General features: G+C 43.0%; 2 protein-coding genes across 2 annotated transcripts in view; one reads left to right on the top strand and one right to left on the bottom strand.

The window, feature by feature from the left end:
• The window catches only part of znf704 (zinc finger protein 704), a 31,499-nt gene extending 27,395 nt beyond the window's left edge, over window positions 1-4,104 (top strand). Inside the window, exons 5-9 of the mRNA XM_030789508.1 lie at window positions 1,367-1,467; window positions 2,103-2,358; window positions 2,973-3,086; window positions 3,719-3,816; window positions 3,990-4,104. Coding sequence (XP_030645368.1) covers window positions 1,367-1,467; window positions 2,103-2,358; window positions 2,973-3,086; window positions 3,719-3,816; window positions 3,990-4,104 — 684 coding nt within the window. The remainder of the gene's footprint in view (window positions 1-1,366; window positions 1,468-2,102; window positions 2,359-2,972; window positions 3,087-3,718; window positions 3,817-3,989) is intronic.
• Window positions 4,105-16,068: 11,964 nt separating this feature from the next.
• Window positions 16,069-23,889, bottom strand: tpd52 (tumor protein D52). The gene is made up of 8 exons (XM_030789520.1): window positions 23,766-23,889; window positions 20,661-20,785; window positions 20,037-20,185; window positions 19,618-19,719; window positions 19,148-19,174; window positions 17,961-18,002; window positions 17,525-17,573; window positions 16,069-17,401 (listed from the first exon to the last, which is right to left on the bottom strand). The coding sequence occupies exons 1-8, from the start codon at window positions 23,887-23,889 to the stop codon at window positions 17,279-17,281; spliced, it is 741 nt and encodes a 246-aa protein (XP_030645380.1). The 3' UTR covers window positions 16,069-17,278.
• Window positions 23,890-24,276: the final 387 nt, after the last annotated feature.

Raw genomic sequence — 24,276 nt, 5'->3', positions numbered from 1 at the left:
GGGAAGGAGATGTGTGAGGGGAAGAATGTTGGGCAGTGGGTCTGTCTGTATGTCTGTCTGTCTCTTGAATAAGAATGTTGGGCAGTGGGTCTGTCTGTGTGTGTGTCTGTCTCCTGAATAAGAATGTTGGGCAGTGGGTCTGTCTGTGTGTCTGTCTGTCTCTTGAATAAGAATGTTGGGCAGTGGGTCTGTCTGTATGTCTGTCTGTCTCTTGAATAAGAATGTTGGGCAGTGGGTCTGTCTGTGTGTCTGTCTGTGTCTTGAATAAGAATGTTGGGCAGTGGGTCTGTCTGTGTGTCTGTCTGTGTCTTGAATAAGAATGTTGGGCAGTGGGTCTGTCTGTGTGTCTGTCTGTCTCTTGAATAAGAATGTTGGGCAGTGGGTCTGTCTGTGTGTGTGTCTGTGTCTTGAATATGAATGTTGGGCAGTGGGTCTGTCTGTGTGTCTGTCTGTGTCTTGAATAAGAATGTTGGGCAGTGGGTCTGTCTGTGTGTGTGTCTGTGTCTTGAATAAGAATGTTGGGCAGTGGGTCTGTCTGTGTGTCTGTCTGTCTCCTGAATAAGAATGTTGGGCAGTGGGTCTGTCTGTGTGTCTGTCTGTGTCTTGAATAAGAATGTTGGGCAGTGGGTCTGTCTGTGTGTCTGTCTGTCTCTTGAATAAGAATGTTGGGCAGTGGGTCTGTCTGTGTGTGTGTCTGTGTCTTGAATATGAATGTTGGGCAGTGGGTCTGTCTGTGTGTCTGTCTGTCTCCTGAATAAGAATGTTGGTCAGTGCAGTGGGTCTGTCTGTGTGTCTGTCTGTCTCTTGAATAAGAATGTTGGGCAGTGGGTCTGTCTGTGTGTGTGTCTGTGTCTTGAATATGAATGTTGGGCAGTGGGTCTGTCTGTATGTCTGTCTGTCTCCTGAATAAGAATGTTGGTCAGTGCAGTGGGTCTGTCTGTGTGTCTGTCTGTGTCTTGAATAAGAATGTTGGGCAGTGGGTCTGTCTGTGTGTCTGTCTGTCTCTTGAATAAGAATGTTGGGCAGTGGGTCTGTCTGTATGTCTGTCTGTCTCTTGAATAAGAATGTTGGGCAGTGGGTCTGTCTGTGTGTCTGTCTGTGTCTTGAATAAGAATGTTGGGCAGTGGGTCTGTCTGTGTGTCTGTCTGTGTCTTGAATAAGAATGTTGGGCAGTGGGTCTGTCTGTGTGTGTGTCTGTGTCTTGAATATGAATGTTGGGCAGTGGGTCTGTCTGTGTGTCTGTCTGTCTCCTGAATAAGAATGTTGGTCAGTGCAGTGGGTCTGTCTGTGTGTCTGTCTGTCTCTTGAATAAGAATGTTGGTCAGTGCAGTGGGTCTGACTGTGTGTCTGTCTGTCTCTTGAATAGAACTCCATGAAGGTGATGTTCAAGTGTCTGTGGAAGAACTGTGGAAAAGTACTGAGCACTGCCGCCGGTATCCAAAGGCACATTCGAACCATGCACCTTGGGTAAGATAGATACGCACACACGCGCACACACACACGCACACACAGATCACGGAAAGCAGGTGCTATCACACAGCTACAATAACAACCACGCACATACAGTCTAATTCATTTAATTCTAAACTAGTAAGGACAGCTTTCCATTGACTGTACACACACCCCAGTAGACTCACATGGTCACCGGCCAAGAAGAGATAGACACTCACTCTCACATACACGCACACACATTACACACACATTACACAGTCTCACTCTCACACTCTGAGCTCTGACAGCCATCATGGTGAACTCCTGATACCCTTTAGAGTGAGAGATAAGCAAATTCTCACGCTGCTCCTTAACTCAGCCTGTCAAAACACCAGACTAATTCTAACAGGATTATCACCACGGTTACGTTTTTTTTCACCGCCGGGTGTGAGAGAATGACAGCAGAAGGCAAACAAGGGTCAAAAGAACAAAAGTGTTACACATATTCAATTAAGATTCCATTAAACAGCTCATGCAAATTCTTAATAGCCTTTTTTTTTTTGGGGAGTATGCATTTGATTGTGATGCTGTAGGAAAAAAAACCCCACCTAAATGCAACTATTATCATATTAAACGTATCGTAAGAAAGGCCCCTCCTTGTTTTTCCTCAGGCGTAATTGTGACTCGGAGTGCAGCGACGGCGAAGAGGACTTTTACTACACGGAGATAAAGCTGAACACGGATTCCGTCGCCGACGGCCTGAGCAGCTTGTCTCCGGTTTCGCCTTCCGTGCTGTCTCCTCCGCCACTTCCCGACCAGAGACGGCCCGACGCCACCAACGGAGCCAAACACGAGAGCGGCACCACCCCTCTCAGTCGCTCCGCCCCCAGCGCGCTCTACCTCGTGCATACTGACCACGCCTACCAGGTAAATGGCCACAGAGACCTACACAGTGACCGTATCCGTCAACAGCATTCTGTGCTGATTCGCATCGCAGATAGCGCTCAGGTGTGGTCCACTCTGGTAATTGTGCTCCCATGGTTATGGTCACTGCATAGCGTGCTCACATGGGCTAAACACACATTCAAGGTATCTAACTTATAATTATGTCCGGTTATTTATATTAATTATGTCCAACTTATAATTATGTTCGGTTACGTTTCTTCATCTCTACGCAAATGGGACACATTAACCTCAGTCACGCTAAGCACAGTCTACACCGGCTCTGATTACTAGCTTTGATCCAGATCTTTTTCGAGTTCAGTTCACGCGAACTCTGTGCACAAAAGCGTATTTATATCAGTTTAATTCTGTCCAGACAGACTAGAAATATGGTCCAAACCTCACAGCCCACACAGTCCCTGTTTATGTGGTGTCAGGTTACTCCTGATTTACGTCCCAGATTTGCGTGCGTAGCATCGTGTTCACACAGAGCCGCTCCTAACTCCTGCCCAGTCCTGCATGGCCCTGTTGGTCAGGTGCTGGTGACATTGAGAGTAGTTCAGTTTGACTGCAGCCCCCTGCTGTCCCCCCCCTCACAGGCCACTGCCCCCGTCACCATCCCTTCCACCAGTACCACAGGCTTCACCCCCAGCAGCAGCAGCAGCTTCAGCATCTCTTGGCAGTCCCCACCTGTCACCTTCACTGGCACCTCTGTGAGTAAACACACACGCACGCATTCACACAGACACACGCACACACACACACACACACACACACACACTCATGTGTGTGCTCGCGCACACACACACACACACACACACATGCGCGCAAGCACACTCACGTACGTACACGCGTACGCCCACGCACTCACTGTCACTGATATTATGCCCTGAGACCCTCATACACACTCTGTTCACACTTCTGCAGCGTTGCAAAATGTCGCTCGTTCTCTCCCTCTCTTTCACACACACACACACACAATACACACACACTTACTTACACGTTTTACACGTGGCCCCTTTGCACCCATACATGTGGCCTCAGGCCACACATTTTCCAAAGTGGCCAAAGCATACACAGCCTTCTGCTCTAATCCTAATTAAACCACTGTCACTGATCTTCAGATGCTCATTAAAAGCCTGAGTATGTGAAATCATGTGCGTATTTGATTAGCACTGGAACAAAAGCCTACATAGACTGCTGCCGCTCCATACTGAGACCACTGCACTTCTAGGTGCTCTCATCGATGCATTTAAGTTAATGGTGCATTTAAGCTAGCAGCGCTCTGCGTGAGCCTGCGTGTGTTTGATTGACTATATTAAATGGTGCGTGCTCTCCATTGCAGGCCTCTCCCACTCATACACGGTCACAGGGCTTTGGGGAGCAGCGCTCACAGACCATCGCGGTGCTTTCATCTCCTCCTAGGGCGACAGGCTCTCTCAGGTATCCCTCTCCTCAGTGATGCATCTGCAAAACCGATCATTCGGTCGTTCGCTGATGTCGTACAGTTGAGAGACTGTACGATGCCATAATTGGGGCAGCATCAGCTTGTAAGCGCTTTGTGATTTCGGCGATGAACTGACACGGTTGGTTTCCTGTGTTTTTGGTCTATGCAGCAGGAAGTCGCGGGGCGAGGGGAAGAAGTGTCGTAAGGTGTACGGAATGGAGAACAGGGACATGTGGTGTACCGCCTGCCGCTGGAAGAAGGCATGTCAGAGGTTTGTCGACTGACACAGCCGCTGACGTGGCTGCCATGGAAACGGGGCGGAGCTTTCTTTGCATGCGGAGCCTCACGTTTTACCCTTGCACCCCTCGTGTCTTTGCCATGCCCCATTTCTTATGACCACACCCCACCACAACTACTCTCCCCCCACCCACCCAGAACTGACCACACCCCCAACCCCACTATGTATGTCCTGGAGTCAGGTATGAGACTGTCTGAGTATTCATTCCCCCCAAAAAATACCACTGCTCTCTCAGAAGACTCCAGAACAATAAGCAACAAGTAGCTTTACCGGGCAAAAAAAAACAAACAAACAAACAAGCAAGCAAAGAAACAAAAAGAAAAATCCCATGCTTCTCATGTTCCATTTGCCTCTTTATTTGTTTTTTTTTTTTTAATTTCTATTCTTAAACATGTTTGTCAATTGCGGTGGGACCCGTCTTGGCGGGACAAGTCTCTATCCCACACTCTTTTTTTTTGTTGTTGTTGTTGTTGTTTTTTTTGTTTTTGTTTTTTGTTTTGAAAGAAGAATGCTCTCATTGAGAGTGCTGTAAAACAGAGAGAGGGGGAAGATACCCTTGTTTTCCATGGAGATTTTTCCAACTGACTCCAGCACTTTTTAGCAGGGCTAAAAGTTGGTCAACGAGATACCCCACTTCCCTCCAATCCTTCTCCAACAGAATGTACTGCCACGGAGGGCTTGTGTTTGGAGAGGAAGGGGGAAGAGAGCTCCCTCTAGTGGAAAAGGATGCAAAAAAAAAAAATGTTGTGCTAAACATTGTTGGGTGCGAAAATGGACGCAAAAGGGACCTTCAACTGCCCCTCTTCTGTTCTGCCGTCACAAGCAATTTTCACGTAAAGCAGAGGAACATTTTTATAATATCAAATTTTATATCCGTGTTTACCAATAGGTCATTTCTTTCAGGGATGTGATCAACGACAGCAAAACCAGCAGCTTCATTCAACACAGGACAACACGTTTTCGTTTTTTTTATTTTTTGTATGTTTTTTGTTTGTTTGTTTGTTTTGTTCCTCACAGGAATATACTCTTGCAACCAAAAAAGAAAAAGGATTTGCTTTTGTTGTTGTTGTTGTTGTTGTTGTTTTTTATGTGCCATTTTTTCTTTCTTCGCTCTTGCTATAATCGAGTTATACATTTAAGTACTGAGACCGCTAATAAAACTCACATTAAAAGCTAGTGGCAAGGTTGGCCATAAGGTTTAGACACCTTTGCCACCCTCAGGCGACCTTCTTCCCCATCAGTCTCCATCAGTAATGGAACGAGCCCAATCCATGTGGGAGCTCTTCCTTTATCAGTGGAGGAAAAGCTTAGATTTTGACTGGAAAGAGTATTCTGAGCAACCGAGACAGGAGTGCGGTCATGAGAGTTATTTGTGGCAGTTTTTCTTTTCTGCGTGTGTGTGAAGAGAGCCTCTGGACCTTTCACCTTTTTTTTTTTTTTTTTTCCTGACCTCACAGGTTCAGTAGGAAGTAATAAAAGTTACAGCACTTAACCGCGTCCGCTCCGGTCCTCCTCTCTCTCTCTCTCTCTCTCTCTCTCTCTCTCTCTCTCTCTCTCTCGACTGCGTCACTTAGTGAGAAGGTCGGGTCGTAAGGAACTGGATACGCTTGAGAGCACTCTTGTCATTCATCTGCACGTTAGCACAGAGTTGTGGGTAAACACTGAAGAATTCCAGAGACATTTTGAATGAGGCCTTTTTCACATGCTGCACAGAGTTATGAGAATGGAGAATTTTTGCCCTATGTGTCTCCTTCTTCCTGATAGGACTGGTCACCTGTGCAGTGTAAGCAAAGGTATCTCTCTCTCAGTGTCTTACCACAGAGGGAAAAAAAGGCTGTAAAACTGGCAGTTGTAAGTTGTAGTAAGGCACTTTTTTAGTTGCCTCGTTAAAGGAACATGAACACATCCAAAATACGTCAACACCAGCTGATAAACTCATACACCTCTGCACACCCTACAGCTCAGTCTCTTCAACACCTCAAATATTAAGTGTCTTTTTTTTTTTCTTTTTTTTTTTTACTCAAATATTTCCTTTTGATTTAGTAGTGAATTCATTAAGTAGGTAGGCATGTAGCAATGATTTATGGCTCAGATAAACATTTTCCGCCAAAAGTAACACCAGTCTGTTTTACACCAAGTTAAATAAGAAGGTTCTGTATTTTTGCGAGTGATTACATAGAACGCAACGGGATATCTCAGTTTTAACTGACACTGCAAGTACAAAGCAAAGCTTCTACATCTTGAACTTAATCATTCAAGTAATTTCTTAAGAGATGTAAACAGTGCTCCCGGTCTGACCGAACACTGCCGTGGTATTACGTGAACTTTTTGTGTTGCTCAAAAAATATATATATATATATATAAACATATATATAAATTTAAGAATTGATGTTTATATGTTATCTTGAAGTGTAAAGAGAACATACCGTTATATACAGTCTGTTCATGCTTTTTTTTTTTCTTTTTTTTCCTTCTTTTTAATGCTTTCCACATTTTTGTTTTCATGTTCTGCAGACTTAATTGTTTGGACATTGTTATGGGGAGATCCTGCAAAGCCTTTCTCTATGTAAGTGGACACAAGCATATCGAGTAAGCACAACTCTGAGATCCACTAACTGATTTCCAAGGGCTCTAATGTTATATCTCTGCATCATTATTGCTTAACAAAGAATCCTTTATAGAGGATGGAAATTTTTTAGCATTTCAAAACATGTACGTTGAAGTTGCAACGCTTTGATACGTTTTATGGAGTTACAAGAAAATACTGGAGAAACCCATGGCTTGTTAGGGGCCAGATTAACAAATCGTTGGGTTTATAGCATGACCCCCGTTGTTACTGCTCTGCAGCGGACCCAAGTGTGTGACCCCAGTGAGGCTGGCGCCCTCCCCATCGCTCCGCACCCTGTTATGTTATTTTAGACCAGAGGGCCTGAGGAAATTCAAAGCCTTTGAGTGGGCTGCCACAAGTTGCTGTAATTCATGTGAAACCACAAATGTGTTTTTGTTTGTTTTACGCTCATTGAAACTATGAGTTTCCATGGTAACCCCTCTCCAAATTTGACTAACATGACTCTTTAGACCAATTTTTGGGGGCTCTGTATGTTCTACGAGAGGGATTTTATTTTGGTGCGGGGGGGGGGGGGGGGGGTGCTGACAATTTTTAATTCCCTTTGATGCATCCCACTCCCATATTCTCCACACTTGTGTGAAGTTGAATAGCGACTCTAATAGTTGGCTAGATATTCTCATCCAGGGCTAGTTACTCGGTTCTCATGTGAGGTGCTAATATCCAACGCTAATGTTCTGATGTGCGCTGGCCTGTTTTTCTTTGTAGAACATGAAAATAAAAACAAAAGACTGCTCAGAGGTCCATCTCAATTGAAAACCTGGTCTGACGTTGATAATGTCGTTTGTTTTCCTCTGATTTTTACCACGGCTGTGTCGTTTTCATGCTGTATAATCTGTGATAGATAACCCTGTACCAAGTCCAGTCAATATCCAATCTATCGACAGAGCATAGCTATATATACAGTGTACCTTGATATGCCTACAGTTGTATTTCTATTTTAATCAGCTTTTTGGGACTGACGAGGTCCTTTATAACAGCTCCGTATGTGTTCTCGACGTACAGTGCAAAGCTTTTATTGTCCAGCTTTGATGTCCAAATGGTAGATATTACCAACAAAAGAGACACCAGAACTCGACTTGTCTACTTGGAGGCGTTTGAGCTTTGCAAATGGCCTTTCCTGTTTCTCTGTATAACATAGTAAGTATGGGGGAATATGCTATCTGTTACTGGATTGTTTATTGTTCCATATTATAAGCTACTTTTTCCTCAGTATATAAACAAGCTCACAGGCTCATATGATAGACTAATGTGTATTTTAAACAGGTGAGAATATTGATCTACCTCTACAAGTGTAGTTACTTTGTGAAGATCAAATATCAGTGTATAAGAGCTTCCTTTTCCATATAGTGGTGTGAGTTCGTCAACATAATTGTCTGTAAAAAAGGAAAAAAAACAACAACAAAAAACGGGGCTATGGCTTGCCTTTTATTCCTTAGGGTTTTCCCGGCACTGTGGCACCTGTTTATGCCGTAAACAAACGAAGCAAAACTAACCAGTTTCTTTAAGCTAGCCGACCCCGGCTGTGGGGCACACCTTATTGTGGATTGATAATTGGATCGGAACACTTTTTCCACTTGACTCGTTTTGTTTATTTGACAGATTTTTTTTTTTTTTTACAAAACTGCGTAAGGAGATTCAAATTCGAACCCCCCCTCCATGGCTAATTCCTGTCCTCGCTGTTCTCCTCAGCGAATCTCAGCGTGGTTCTGAGGATCAGAGAATCAGCGCTAGCACAATCAGTTGATTGATTAGCCATTCGGTCAGGTAGCCTGGGGTGAGGGGTGAGGGGGGGGGGGTATCTCACCGGCTGACAGTCTCCTGGCAGCATCTGCCCTTTCACCTCTAAAGATGGACAGACGACAATAGAACACAGATAATACAGATGAGGGAATTCTCCTTGTGTATGTGGGTGGTTGTTGACAGCAATGCAAGCTATGAGGAAAGACTTTTTAGCCTTGACCTTTCCAACAGTGATTATTCAATGCTAGGCCAAAGTGTTTGGGAGAGATTTGCTGAACGAAAATGCTATAATTGCAAGGCAAAGCCTGAATTCGTCCCTGTTGTGGTTAAATGTGACATCCATCTAGTTTAGTCATCCAGCTAGATTAATTAGCCACCAGGATAGAATACTAAAATGTTTTGGGGTTTTTTTTTGAGCGCACTTCAGTCTTGGAGTCTTAGGAGTGCCTTGTAAAGGCAAGATATGAGGTTCAATAAAAAGTTCTGCAATGCATTCTAACGACTAACTGGCCTCCTCGTTGCCAGGGAGTCTGGGTTGATGGACAGGTCATTTGTACCTGCTCTATCCGGCTTGGCGTCGGGGTTGGACTGGGTCATTGTTCCGTAGGGAGAGGCCAGCTGTGCCTCTAACTGCTTTCAGGAATGTACTTTGTGTGAGGAAACATAGGAGATTGACTGTGCCTTGGTGGTGTCTGGTGTTGTGCTCAGAGATGCACAGAAAGCGAAGGAATGTCTCTGGTGTCGGCTCGTCTGAGTTCTTCGTGTAGTCCTGATTACAATGTATAAAACTTTGGGGGAGAGGTTTTTTTTTTTCACCTTGACTGTGTAAGACAACTGACTCTTTTCTTTAGCGTTCTGGTGAAAGTATGTTTGGACAAAACTGAACGTTACAGGAGCATCTTTTTGCCAACCGTATTTTGACAACTGATTTTTCGAAACCAGTTACGATATTGTAAAGTTTTCTCCTTGATTTGTGTCTTGGGTTCTCCGAGCATAGCGATGGTATTTAACGCCAGCGTGTAGATCAGTGTGAAGCTGGTTTTTTAACGGCTGTGTTTGGGGAATGCAAGAACCCTCTTTGCTTGAGCAAATGTTCAACCAGTGAGATCATCCATTAGAGTCAGAGAATAGGAGATACAGGCCTTACAGAGCAGGTACAGCTGTGCTCACACACAGTTGGACCTGAACCAGGCCACACCTGTAATCCTTAAACAACCGGTCCACTCCTCCGTGATGCGCTGTTAGACAGTTGTGTATCGTAGGGTTCAATGGCCTCGATTTCCGCAAGCTGGTAGTAGGAATCTGGACTAAGTCTCTCGTCATGTTTATTCAACATCTACGAAAAAGGAAAGATAGCAAGCACTGAGCTCAGGGTTTACAACAGGATCTGAAGTTGTAACACAGGCTGATATGTGATGCTGACAGGTCTAGTCCGTCAGGCCCGGCCCTGGTCTTAGACGTCTGGCCAATGATGTGCCTCTCATTACAAGTCCTTGAAAAAGGCTGTCCAATGGAATCTTCAGACAGATAGAAATGTTGTGGATTTGGTAACAGCAGTTCAAAAGTGGAGCGGAAGACCGTTAGCCCTAGTCTGTTTAGCCAGCATCGTCGCTAAAGCCTTTCATTTGTTCAGACCGCAAACTCAGGTGCTGTTTTGATGAGAGGGGCTGGATCATACCATATTAAGATGCACTAAATATGAAAGAAAAAAAAATATCAAAGACCTGATCTCTTTAAAAAGAGAGACACCAAAAGCAATTGTAAGCATGGGAGCTGTAGGCTTAGTTCTCTGTAATGGATTATCTCACTGCTCATGTTATTTGACGACCATGTTAACCTCAAGAACTCAAAGACTGTCGCACTGGAATTTTTACACTTTTTTCAGCTATACTCTGATCTAACTGTATTTTTAATACTGCATGTGCATGCTAAAGAAGACAAAAAAAAATATGAAATGAATTTATAAATGTGTATATTGTGGTGTTTTTGTCCATGAAGCAGGCTACAGAGCAGGCGTGTCGCCATTCTGAGAGAAAGAAACAGCTTCAAAAATCAATGTCCTCTAAAACAAAAAAGAAACAAAAAAGAGATGTTGGTTTAAGGTACCTGCCACAATCTTGTTTACACAGATATACACAATCACATCTTTATTTCCTTTTTTCCTGGGTCTCAACAGACCTACAGTTGAATTTTGATAATGGATGTGTTTCTTCTTCTGTCTCCCGGATACTCTCATGCTATAATGGTGTTCATTCAACTTAGGGGGCTGGCTATGGTGCTAATAGTACTGTATGTGACATCCTACAGCTTTTCGTCAGTGTATGGGCAGTGACCATATAGTATATGATTAAACACAGTTATTTCAAAGGAATCTACTGTCCACTGTCAAAAAAAAAAAAAACCCAACAACGACAACTACAAAAGTGCAGCTGCTGATGTAGTCATCTCAGCCTCAATAGCGGCGATTAGCGCAGACGTGTTTACGGGAGGCATATATAAACACTTTTTTTTTTTTTAAATTTTATAAAAGTTTATTCTAGGAGGTTACCACCCTCTCAATGCGACAAAATTAACGGCAAACTGTCCGCTCTTGCTCTTGCTCTGCAATGGGCCCAAATTGTGCTTTTTTTTTTTTTTTGGAAAACAATTTGTGTCCTTTCTATAATTTATTTATTTCGTTCCTGTTTCTGTCACTCCTTTTCACATTCCTGGTAATTAGCAGTATATTGTTTGTCATTTGTAGGCGGTATAAGAGGCCTCTACACACGGAGGTCTTACTGTGTTTAGAGAAGAAAAAAGAAAAGAAAAAAAAAAAAAAAGAAAGAAACTCAGGATGTTACGTCGTCACTAAATGCCACCAAGAGCAGGGAGAAAGGTGCAGTGGAAGTTGTAAAGCCATAGAGGACAAAGCTGTGCAGGGGATAGCCATTGCCTTAGACCATCACAAAAACAAAAGGCTTCAAACTGTTGGCTCCTTAAGTCACTGACTGGAATGGATGCAAGAGTGAATTCTGTTTGTTGTCAGTGATATGCATTATGTCGATGCTAAGGGCATACGGTTTGGAGAGGCGAATCTTTTACGTTCCGGCCGGATCGCAAAATCTTAAGAGTTGCAAGGCTGTTAATAAAACATTGGTCTTTATCAGACTCAGTTAAACAATGGTCATGGTTAAGCTGATGGATTTGGCATGGCTCACCCCTAAAGTTGACAATAGAATTACGCTGGGGAAACGGGGGAAATTACGCATTTTAAGAGTGGTAGCTTCTCAAACACTGTCAACTCAACCAAAAGAGTTTTAAAAAAAAGAAAAAAACTGTCAGTATTGTTGGTGTAATTCATAGATTATATTGTTTGGTTTTTTGTTTGTTTGTTTTTTTTTATAAAAAAAAAAAAAGGTGGAATATTCGGTGTAATTCATAGATTATATTGTTTAAAAAAGTGGAATATTGTTATGTCATGTCCTTCATTATCCCATTTTCCATATCCAAAGACCCTATTTTAGATTAAAACACTTTATAAAAATATGTCTCACAGAAATAGTAATAGTGAAAAATAATACCTGGCTTGAAGGGCAGGTTCTCGAGCACTCCAGCTCCATGTGTTTACTGTCGGTCCTACTGAAACTGGAGATGCCAAAGAGCTGTTAGGTGTGTAGGAGTATTGTACGTGACCATCTGAGGTGCTGGAACCTTCATCTGGTTCCCATGATGCTAAATGCATTAAGTCCGACTGAGCGGGTGGGAGGTGTTTTCTGTAAGCAATGTTATTGGTTGGCCGACTACACCAAGTTATTTACATAGTAAGAGGTACACAGTCATTACCCTAACCTATCTCTAGTGCTTAATCTGTCTGTATAATGATAGTTCTGTGTGAGGAACACTTGGGTGTTATTGTAGTGTTATATGGAGGATAAGAAAAGCAATGAGAGCTGATTGCGTCTGCAATCTGCGTGTTAATTCTATTCAACCTGTTGATTGTGCGTGTGTTGTCTGATGCATTTTATATCCAGCTTAAGGTTGAATTTTATAATACCTTAGCATTGTAAGCATCTGAAGACAGCGCCCCCCCGCCCACCACCACACACACACACACACACGCACACACACATACACACACACACATACACACAGAGGCCCCCTGCTTATCAGGGCTGTTCACACGCCATGGTTTCTCACTTGGCAGTCCCTAAGGAATCAGGGCATATGTTGAGCTCACTCAAGCAGACATGGCTTTGGAACAACAGGTCTCTTTGCCAGCACATAATGCTTTTGAAGGTGATTCTAGATGACGAAAGTCATTGTCAGCTAGAGCAATACAGGAGGTGTTTCTCAGATCTGGTCTTGGTTGAATTGGATAAAGTGCTTCGCTAATCCCAGTTCATATAGACAAGCATACGCACTGAGCGTCAGTGTATCAACATGCTCCCAATAAACTGACAGTACAGATCTCTGATCTTGCATTGATAATGAGATATCTACTCTGAGAGATATCTATTCTGAGGAAACAGAGCATTTCCAACAGCGGGGTTCAAATTATGGGGTGGATTGGGGGGTGTCTGCCCCCCCCAACCCATTAAGATTTGGACTCTCCCCCCCCCCAGAAGAGGTAAAAACAACAGTTCGGGGGGGAATCGAAACATTTATATATTCTATGCTATATATCCCTGGAGAAAAGGGATATACAGCAGGCTGTTATTGTATAATTTACACTCTTCCCACCAGACATGGGTCACAAGAACCAACTTTTGTTTTTCTCTCAATAATAAGAGGTGAGAAATGCTCTCAGATGAAAGACAAACGTTATTCCCATGTGAAGTCATACTGTGTCACAGTACATGAGGGATCAGATTTTATGTTTATTACATGTTAACCACAGTGCATTCTGTTACTGTGGGTGGGGTCTGGTGTGATCTATGTTCCACTGCTGAGACACTCAATTATGCAATTTTATGCTTTCACTTCTCTACGTAACAGGTTCACATTGAAATACTGAGGCATGTTCAGTTTCAACGTTTATAAGCATTTTTTTCCTTTTCTCCACATGCTCTTAACACACACTTGTCTGGAGGAAGATGAAGGTTAGGGCTGTGTATGAGAGTTGACAGTGTCAGAGATGCTATATCTATATCTGGGATTGTTAAAATAATTGCAATACATCAAATGAAAGCACTTGTTATATATATGTATGTCACACATTGTCTATCTTATTGCACCTATTTGGTCTCTATTTTCTATTGTTTTTATTATTATTATTATTATTGAAGCTTAAAAAAATTTGATCTCTTCTTGAAAGAGGAAACACTTGTTGACTGTTAACTTTTCACTCGCTGGCTGTACTAGTTTTTACTCAAAGCCGTGTGTACATATAAACTGCCATTGTAATTGTGCGACGGTGACAGTGTCCTGGTGCTTGTCAGTGCAGCTGTTGTTGTTTCCTTTGGTGTAAGGCCTATTAAGGTGCCCATGTTAGTAAGAGCTCCTGATTGGTCACAGAAAAATAAAAGATTTTTGGCAGCTGTTTACAACGTCGGGTTTGCTCTTATGCTTTTTCATTATCCACCTGAAAGACTTCACGATAAGGGTATTCTATGTTTCATAAATGAGCACGGAAGCGGATTCTCTTAACAAACAGAATTAGATCACAGAAGTGCGGCGCGCGTAACTCGAATGCTAATGCTAATATCGTGTCATACAAAGCCACGATGGTGTGTACCCGCTGCAGTGCACAAAACGGAGAAAAAATACATCGAGGTCTTTATTGTAGGCTGCCCTCTTGTGTTTTGCAGTAACCTTGCGTTTGGCAGACCTTACACCATACCCGACATTCAAAAGAATACGGAGAACACGAGGCAGTGTATTTAGCTTTATTTAGCAGCGGACGTACAAATAATTAAACACCATTTTTGTGCTGACACAGCATTTTCAGGCCTCTAAGTAAAGCCATTTATGTAAAGTGACAGCCTAAAAACGAAAATGAGTAAAAATGATACTGAGTTTAAAAAAAAACAAAACCACACAGACACACGTGAAACATTCGTTGTACTGACACATATTAGTCAAATTTTCAGTTTGTCACGGTAACATGAAAGCATACTAAACAAACACGTTTTAAAATAACCAAAGCCGTGAAATAAAAAAGGGAGGATGACGTTATAAAATATTTGGTCTTACAAGGTAATGTTTCTACCAACAATGCAACATATAGTTTCCCTCAAGAATGAGACACAAGCTACACAGATGTTTGCCTTCTCTCATTTGCGAGGCCACAGATACATGTGAATTTGTACAGAACAGAAAAAAAAAAAAAAATCCAGCTAGTTATCTGGGCAAGCCACAATTTTTTTAAAAAACATGTGATATGGCTCCAGAAAGTGCAACTCAACTTTTCATGTTTACCTCCTGGAAACCCTTACCCCATGGGAACGTCATAATGAACTGAACAATAAATGTTAGATTCATATTTAGAATTCCAGAACACTATCCAAAAACGAATTAAATGATATTGTGTTGCCAGAGAGATGTTTACAAGCATTCCGCAAACAATTAGTGTATTAATTACTGAACATCAAACACTGAATTCCGTACTGGCATGGAAATTCCTCCTTTTACCAGCCTTCAGTGCTCCTGTTAGTGACTTCTAACTTACCATAAACTTCGTAATAGATTTTCATTAAAATATGCATCTTTGAGTTTCTACTCACATTACAAAATAAAATCTATACTTCACAAAGTTTCTATAATAAAAGTTAAATGTGCAGTTAGCAAGGAACAAGGAAGAGGGGGAATAGCCTTCATCTTTATTGGCACCTAGAAGATGAATGTTAAAGCTTTACCAATCACCTACAGTAAACCCGACATGAAACAATAACAGGAACAGTGAAAGATATAACTGAAAAGACAGTGACTCGTTTTTCATTGCTTTATCTCTACCTAATGGGGGTAATGTCTAAGAGTGATGGCAACTTTGGTGCAACAGACACGTCAAACAAAGACAAAAATCTTTTTTTCTGTTTCCTAAAATCCCACATAGAAGAAGGATGTGTGAACATGCAAAGAACAGCAGAGCCGTCTTAGACCCTATGTCTCCTTCCACATTAAATAAGATACATGAGTTTTCCAATTAAAGCCCAGTGTTTGTTAGGTCATCCTTCTAGATCATTCTAGCATGCTCATGGCCTGTGGATGTTTTTCCCATCTTACCAAAAGCCGAGAAAAGAGAAAGAGAAAAAAAAAAACTTTTATGGAACATTATGTCAAAGTGAAACCACAAAACATAACTAAATACAATCACTCAGCGGAGGTAAGGATGATCATCATTTTATGACACAACTTCTCAATGTTCCAAAGTACACAGTGTTAATTGGTATTTCAGTTAATCACAATCAACTATGCCAAAGGTACTAATCATATTATGATTCAATTTTTCTGACATTTCCGCAGTTATATCTATATACGGCTCATGTTTTTTTTTTTAATTATCATTTTATTTTTTAATCAACCCCTTTCTGCAGAATGTAGTTATAGGTGGTCATTGGTAAGCATTATGCTGTTAAAACAGAGAAAATCTGTTTCACGTAGACAAATGTCCTAACACAAAACTTTTCTAGCATGTTCCCACAACCGTTTTTTTTTTTTTTGGTAACAGAATTTCAAACTGAGAACCAATAACATAAAAATATCACTTAGCAGGTCAAACCACCACACATATATTTTGCAAAATAAAATACAGACAGTAGAGAAAACACTTTTTCAGTACTAAGAATTTTACTCTGAGCAATACATTCTGTCTTTAAGTGCTTTTCAATTTTGGTAAGTGTAGCTTTTTCAAGGATTGCTGAGTCTACGTGACAAATTAAAAAATGACTAGAGGAAATATAACAGCATAAATATTCTTCTAATTTGCCAATATTAAGAATCCATTGACTGCTTGTAAGCATAACTGTAGAAAACAGTCACTGGATGATGCATTGGACACTGGAGCCCTTTCTGGCCCAAACGTGGACCCTTCTCCAGCTTTACAGGCCCAGAGGAGAGGGAAGAAACAAAAAAACAAAACAAAAACTTGACCTCAGAGTCTTAGCTGACCCTTGTGTGCATGAGCTAGTAGACACAGTACTGACCTGGGGTCAGTGTGATTTGCACAGACAGCAGTAAAATGGGCTCAAAGCTATGCCTCCTAAATGCATGAGCTGCATTAAGGCTGGGTTCATTTTGTTAGGCTCTATGCAACATTGTCAACGGCGTGAAGACAGAAACTGGTTCCAGTGTAGTACTACCATGCACTGTCTATACAAAATCTAGATACACGTCTAGATACATGGGAAAATTCAAATGGAAAAAAAAAAACCCCAAAAAACCCCAAAACAAAATAGGTGAGTGCAAAAGAAAACCCTAAGGCTGGCGGTAAACATGCAGAGGTAAAGTTAAGGTGGGTTAACAAACACTTGTAGGGAGTACGTCTGTACCGCTGGCTGAGAAATACTTTCTCTAAAACCTCTTTGTGTTCACCCATCTGTGTAGGTACACTAATACACACTGTGCACACAACGTTTTTTCAACAACATCTTCACATTTTAATGACAGTTAATGGGGAGAAGAATTGGGAAGGGAGACTAGTATGAAACCCTTTTTTTCTTTAGTTTGGTATAGTGGTGTGCTTATGGTGCAGGAGGAGGGGGGGTGGAGGCAGAGGACGAGGTGGGGGCGGGTTGGGGGCAGTAGGTTTGGCGCCATGAGATGAAACGGAGAGGTCGGCAGCGGCGGCGGCGGCAGCGGCGGCAGCAGCACCTCCTCAGTGAGGCTCCTGTTCCTGCAAAGGCGTCTCCTCTGGCTGCGCCTCCACAGGCTCCTCAGGCGGGATGGAGTTTGGGACTTGGTCGACCTGTCCTGTCGACGGAGTTGGACTCATCTTTGTCTGCAAGTTGCCGTGCGGAACAAGTGTCAAACAACCAGAAGAAGGAAAAAAAAAAAAACACTTTCAAACTCCAGTTGTAATAACAATTATAGATATGGGTTTTTTTTTTTTTTATGTCTTCACCTTTAAAGTCTCCACTCTCTCCTCAAACGATTTGAAGGTGGGAGTGTTCCTGCAGAGGGAAAGGAAACATGAGCCCAAACTGTAACGCAGGCAGTAACAAAGGCATCACCATGTCCTTGATTTTTCTCCTCCCTCATTACGACAAACACTAAACTCCAGGTTAGTGAATAAACACTAATTCCGTATCGTTACAGATCTGCTGAAAAACAAAAACGACCTTCTGAGGAAGAACTACCGAGCAGACCATCTCTCTGTGTTTTTGTTGATGCCGAGAAAGGGATGGGACAACTGCGATGGAAGCTTCCACAGAGCCATCCTCTTAACGGTGACCCCGCCCCCTCCCCTTTTCCCCTTTCCCACCCAACCCTCCATGACTGCAAAGGCTTAGTGGGAAGCTGGTGTGGGATTGAGGCTTACGTGAGTGTTTGGCCCTTACCTCATTACAGGCATGCTAGCAGAATGCTGTAAGGAGCGTATGCTATCCGTCAGCAGCAGAAAAAAAAAAGGAGAGAGTGATTAACCCAGGCAAAGAGCCTTTAGAGCGATAAGGGATGTCAGCGGAAACGAAAGAGAGAAACAAGGGGACGGACACGCACACGCACGCAGACACACATACATATTCATTCGTCCACGTTTAGCGATCTGATCTGAAGCACCTCCTTTACAGATAGGCTCCCTAATCCTTAAAGTCAGAATTACCATCACCGCTTAAGTGCATTCAGACATTCAGGGGGATGTTCATGCCCAAGATATGTGAAGAACTGAGGTGTGTGAAAATGCATTGGGAACGGGATAACGGGGATTGAGCCGTGTTAACTCACTGAAGGAGCAGTCTATTGGGGAAGACAGAGAGAGATAAAGATCTGCGCATTTGAGATCGGCTGGGCTCTTATGGGTTATACCAGGATCAGTAGAGTAATGCTGGACTCATATGAACTCTGTGCACTCAATAACATACCACCCCCCCACCCCCCTTGTCCTGATAGACAATGCCTGACAGTGAAGGAGACAGAACTTTAGTTTTGAATCTTTTGCCTGACAGTCAAGGAGACAGAACTTTTGTTTTGAAACTTCTGTTGAAGCGACTGGCTTCTACAACACTGGAATGATAAAGAATGAGCAAAGAAAAAAAAAAAAAGAAAAAAAGACAAGCGACAGTACGTGCTTTAGATTTGAAGGTCAGGCCATATAATTTGTTGTATGGTAAGAGCATTGTGAACAACACTGGAATCATCTGCAGTTAATTAAGTCATTTTCTTTTAAGACAGGAGAAAGGAGCTACATGAAAAATTAGATGAATGAAAAAGTAGATTTCATTTTAAGTCATAACTGGTATCGAGAGATGTCACACAAACAAACAAAAAATGCATTATTAATGTAAAGCAATGCATAGCCAGAACATGCATATAAAACATTAACATAGCAGAACCCAAGCAGAACATGGTGGGAAGGAAGCAAACAGGAGATAGGATGTTGTACTATTTGTAGTTACCCCCAAAAAATGCGCAACCCATGCAAAGGACTTAGATCATGACCGAACTACTGAGCTATGCAGCATCCAAAATGACTCAAGTCAAGTTTATATGACACCACTGCTGAAGCACTAACTGAAGCAAGTCTTACCTAAAGGAATTGGAAAAAGACTGCAATCTGTATATACCGTGGATAGCGTTAAGAGACATACAAAAAATAAACCAATGAACATTTGTTTAATGATTGTTATTTTAGGCCTACTTTAAATGAGACGTAACGCAGAAAGGTGTGAAAATGTTTGTGTCCGCGCGTGTGTGTGTGTGTGTGTCTACATATGTATCTCACTGAACCAGTTAGCAGTACAACAGAGTATAATATACAGAGCTGTGTTTTATTTGTCATTTTGGTGCTGTGTTGTCATAATGGTGCAACAGACAGAAGTGAGTAGGGCATCATCAGGTGAGTGGCACAGAACATCAGTAAGAGTTAGTCATTTCTCACAAGTGTGTTACTAGGGTGAGTGACTGAGGCCAAGACAGAAGGGAGGTCTGAGGGAGGTGTGGTTTAGAGTTTTAAGCAAGGCACTCTGGGTAAACTGGACCATCTGGTCCATCTCTCACCTCACTTCCTCCAGCTTCCTGCTGATGGCAGAGCCCACGCTGGAGAAGGCTGCTGTGGCCTTCTGCCCGGCCTGAGACAGGGTCTCGGAGGTTCTCCTATACCTGAGGGGAGAGAGCGAAGGAAAGAGAGAGGGAGAGAGAACAGGTAACAGAGAGAGAGGGAGTGTAATTTATAAAACAAAAAACAGATAAAAGAGGAAAGAAACAGAGAATAATACCGCCGCACAGAAATATCGATAGCTCATATACGACATTCCTATGACACAACGTGTGAATGCGAATGAGACATTCTGGAGCTGGGTTAGGAGCTAGCTGAATTTGAAGGGCTGTGTGTTTCCAGCTCAGTGACAGATGAGGGTGCTCTGACTCAGCCATGGGGGCGGGCTGATAGTGTCACAGGTGGTCAGGAGGGCACATACGCAGTAGAGGTGGTGACTTCCTGCCAACCCTTGGTCAGGTTCTGTCGGAGTTCGTTGAGCGGGGTGATGCCCAGCTTGCGCTTGAGTTCTGCCACCTGTTTCTCCTTGGCTGCCAGCACTTGAGACAGCGTCTGGATCTCATCCTCCACCTGCGTCACACAGCATACACACAGACTTTCATAAACCCATGTCCTAACTTACACGCATTAATAAAAAAAAAAAAACCTGCTCCATTTGCCCAAAGTTGACAACAAGTATTCATATATCTTACAGCAGTTATGTAGCTAATTCAGAAAAATCACCTCTTATGTAACATTGCTAGATTAATCTTTCAAATTTGGCACTTTTTTTTTGCACGGCATACTTAATGCCTAGTAGGCTGAGTGCACAGCTACAGCATTGGCTTGAGAGATCCGCAAATTCTTTGAATAAAACAAAATATACGGCCAACTCCAAACGCTAGAATCAGCCGGAGATGAACTTTGAAATAAAGCACATGGCTACATACAAGATTAAAATACTTCTCCTCATCTCCACATCTTTATTCAATAGAAAAAACAAAACAAAACATGCTACATCAACACACAGGGAGCATAAAGAGTCTCAGACAGGAGGGCTACTGACCTTGGCCAATTCATTATGTAGCTCCTCCTGTTCCTCCTCCGTCAGTGGAGTAGGAGTCGTTGATTGGCCGACCGTGGTCACAGCATCCTCTCCAACCTCTGGGATGGAGTCTGGCCTCTGTGTACCTACAGTGTGACCAAAAAAAAAAAAAATGAAATAATCACACACACGGCACTTTAGGTACAAAGGTCTGTTTCACACAACCTCAAATGGTGTGAAAGCAACGCCCAAAGGGCAAACAACATGAAGCTCCAACAGTCAAATGTCTTGAACAGTCTGTCTTATAGATGTCTATCTGTATGGGGATGATTCACGGAGGGAGCTGCCAGGCTGTGCTCCCTTTTTTCCCGCCCTCCTCCTGATGGAGGAGACAGATGTAAGAGAGGATGATGAGGTATATTTCTGCCATGGGCAGGACAGAGCCACAACAAGATTACGAGATGAAGAGATGGCCTTCAACAGTAGCAAACTGCCTGGGGAACCATACATCCAACACCGACTCTGTGATGTTCAAAAGTTAGACCAGGGTTGTCAATCACAGGCCTTGGACTGACATGCCCGAGAGACATACAACATCAATAATAAAAACTCCTGGATAGAGTTATCCAGAGGTCTGTCAGTGAGTGAGTAAGAAAGAAAGAAAGAAAGAAAGGATAGAATGAAAGCAGAGGTGCTGTTAGTCATGAGGGACAAAAAGGCTAAAAGAGCCAACAGTTGGCAGCGCTCACTAAACCCAAAAGCACTAAACCCTACACTTAGAGACTATGCACATCACATGCTCCTGATGCATTTGCTTATGTCTGCTTCCTAATTGAAGAAATGTGTTTTCCTGCATCTCACAAGAGTGGTCATTCCGGATTAATGGAAAGAACGTGGTTGTGTGCTGGAGGCCGAAGCCTGATGTACAGCTGGAGGATTAGTCGGAGAGGTTGTTTCTCTCGTTCGTGTACCTTAAAGAAATTTATATGCGACGTTATTTCGACGACTTAAAAGCTGTGTGGTATGAGCGACTGGATTCGGTCCACACCTGGCTAAATCCTTTCTTTCTGCAGACACAAACATACCACTGTCTGCGGTGGAGGATAAATTTGACAAAGTCAAACACAGCCGTTGCCATGGCGAGAGCGGAATGAGTAAACATGGCCGTGTTGGAAGTCAGTACCGAAATCAACGGCGGTAGTAATATAAAAATAATAAACAGTCTTTGTGTCTTCCAGCAGCTGCCTTTCCTCAGCTACGTCTGCCTTATATGTCTGGGTTGCGTTGGTTTGGCTTTGTGTTTGTCGAGACAGAGAGGGTTTGCGCTGGAACAAAAAGAACGTGTTAAAACGTGTATTTAAAACAAAGAACCTCCATCACGGTGTTGCAATCACATTAGGAGGGGAAGACATGAAGCTCTTTTGGTAGCTGCTCGTGTGGTATTTAAAGGAGAACTGGTATTGCTACTTCCCACTCAATCTTGGTTCCAAGAGAAACAGATAAGAGACACCTCATCATCTACAATTAAGGAGAAAAACAGCGGCTAGAGCACGTGAAAAAAAAATGTATGGAAGCGGGGGAGAAGACGTTTATTGAGCGAAACATCACTGGCACAAATTAAAGACAGAGATTTCATTCTCAAAGCGACTCAGCAGACAAACACTGGATTTCACAGCAGTCTGGGGCAGTACACCTTTCTCTCTACCCCTGCCTGCTGACCCACTTTTCCCTCGGAGCAATCTTCATCTTCCTCGTTTAACAATGTTGCAGTGCAAATGAAAGATGCAGGTTTAACATGCCCACACACACACACACACACACACAAACACGCACACACACATGCACTCACAGACGCAGAAAGGGCATGGGAGTGGTGAATAACACTCACCCATCTAACAGGACTTTGTATTGACATAAATGTCACTTTTTCCTGTTTGACTGTGTGTGCGTGAGACATGAGCTCAAAGTTCTACTGCAGAACTCACCTGAAGAGTTTCCAGCAGCCTAAGCAACACACCCCGTCTCCAGCATCAGCAAGAACGACTTTAAAGACATTAGTTTGAAAGCCATTTTGAACCAAGCCTACAGTGGTTATTTTTTTTTTTGGTTTTGTTTTGGTTTTTTTTTTATCATAAGAAAACGCTGCCTAAGTCAAAGAGAAAAGAAAAACTGAAGAATTTCATAAGTGATTTGCGTACTGAAAATGAAATATTAGTCTCCGGGGTGCTGGAGCAGTCATTTTTTTGCGCACTTTTGCTGATGTGTGCTCACCTTTGTAACCTACGTGATAAAAATGGGTTTACCTCCTGGTTGTTAAAGCTTTTTCCTTTGTCACTTTGTTAGGCTTTTTCTCCTTGCGGCTTTTTGAAGACACAATAACAAGATTTTCAACGGCTGTCAAAATCTGTGAACCGGTCCTTGAAGAACTGTTTCTAATACTCTAACCCACCGTGTCTGTCGCTCTGTGCGCTGACCTTTTTCTGACTGCAGACTGAGCAGCATGTAAGCAGTTTTGTAATCGTTGACAGCACCACTCAACACACTTGTGTTCAGCAATTAGCATTTTAATTGCATCAGATTCACCACTTGCAGCTCTTTCACTGACAGCATTGACAAAATCGCTGTGTTTTCTTCAATTTCCATAATTGCTGTGAGAGAAATGTAGACATTTATGCAATGTTTCAAGACATGCTTGTTCAGAGGCCCTCCCCTGAGGTCCTTAGCTTGTACAGCTCTTGTGTGTGCGTGCGTGTGTGTGTGTGTGTGAGTGTGTGTGTGTTTTCAGAGTGTACTCATTTGTTGTTAGTGGGTTAGAGTATGCCCTCGAGAACACAGTAACATCAACTTCTCACAACATCTGCTCCTGACAGCAGCTCTTATTCAGGACAGGATGTGACACCAACAGAGGTCTACCACACACACAAACAAACACACACACACACACACACACACACACACACACACAGTCAACATTACTCCCTCCGCCCGCCACATGCAAAAAAACATACATACAACCCTTCACACGCGCATCCACTATCTCTATCACCACTCAGTCCGTGTCTCTTTCACTGAGACACCTATCCACACGTAACCATACGAGACAGCTGTTTAAGCATGAAGCATTACCTCTCAGAGACACCGCAGGGGAGTCAGGTGGGGTTAGATTCTCACTGGGAGATAGGTAAAGGTAGCTGGTGTTTAACCCTTGCTCAAAATCGAATGGAGATTCGTAATCCTCCACTGGATCCATGCTGTCACGGCTTCGGAGATTCCTCGGACGATGATTACTTGCATGTGATTGGGCGCGTGCGGCTACGTCCTAGCTCAGCCTGTCCTCGCTCCTTTTTCCTGCTCTGTGTGTGTGTGTGTGTGTGTGTGTGTGTGTGTGTGTGTGCATGTGCATGCGTACGAGTGTGTGTCGCCGACTCTGCAGCTCTAGCCCAGGCCGCTCGTCCCCAGAGCAGCGGCGGGCTCACATGATGAGTGGGCCAAGGCGGTGGTGACAACACGTTAATAAGTTACCTTAGCGCTGCACACACACACACACAAACACTGCTTCACACACTCACGGGCGGAGTCTTGCTGCTGTAATCTCAAAGGTCGACGGAATGATTGTAGTCAAATCCTGACAAGATGC

This window comes from Chanos chanos, chromosome 12 (assembly GCF_902362185.1).
Source record: "Chanos chanos chromosome 12, fChaCha1.1, whole genome shotgun sequence".
NCBI lineage: Eukaryota > Metazoa > Chordata > Actinopteri > Gonorynchiformes > Chanidae > Chanos > Chanos chanos.
Note: the sequence above shows the minus strand (reverse complement) of the source record. Positions and strands in the feature narration are given on the sequence as shown.

Bases quoted from the DNA above. Each gene is read 5' to 3' on its own strand.
- tpd52 (XM_030789520.1), bottom strand. From the start codon at position 23,889: ATGGATCCAGTGGAGGATTACGAATCTCCATTCGATTTTGAGCAAGGG. The intron at 19,720-20,036 runs GTATGTGCCCTC...CTCTCCCCTCAG, and splicing joins GAAGTCACCACCTCTACTGC to GTATAGGAGAACCTCCGAGA. The intron at 19,175-19,617 runs GTGAGAGATGGA...CGGTATATACAG, and splicing joins AGGAAGCTGGAGGAAGTGAG to ATTGCAGTCTTTTTCCAATT.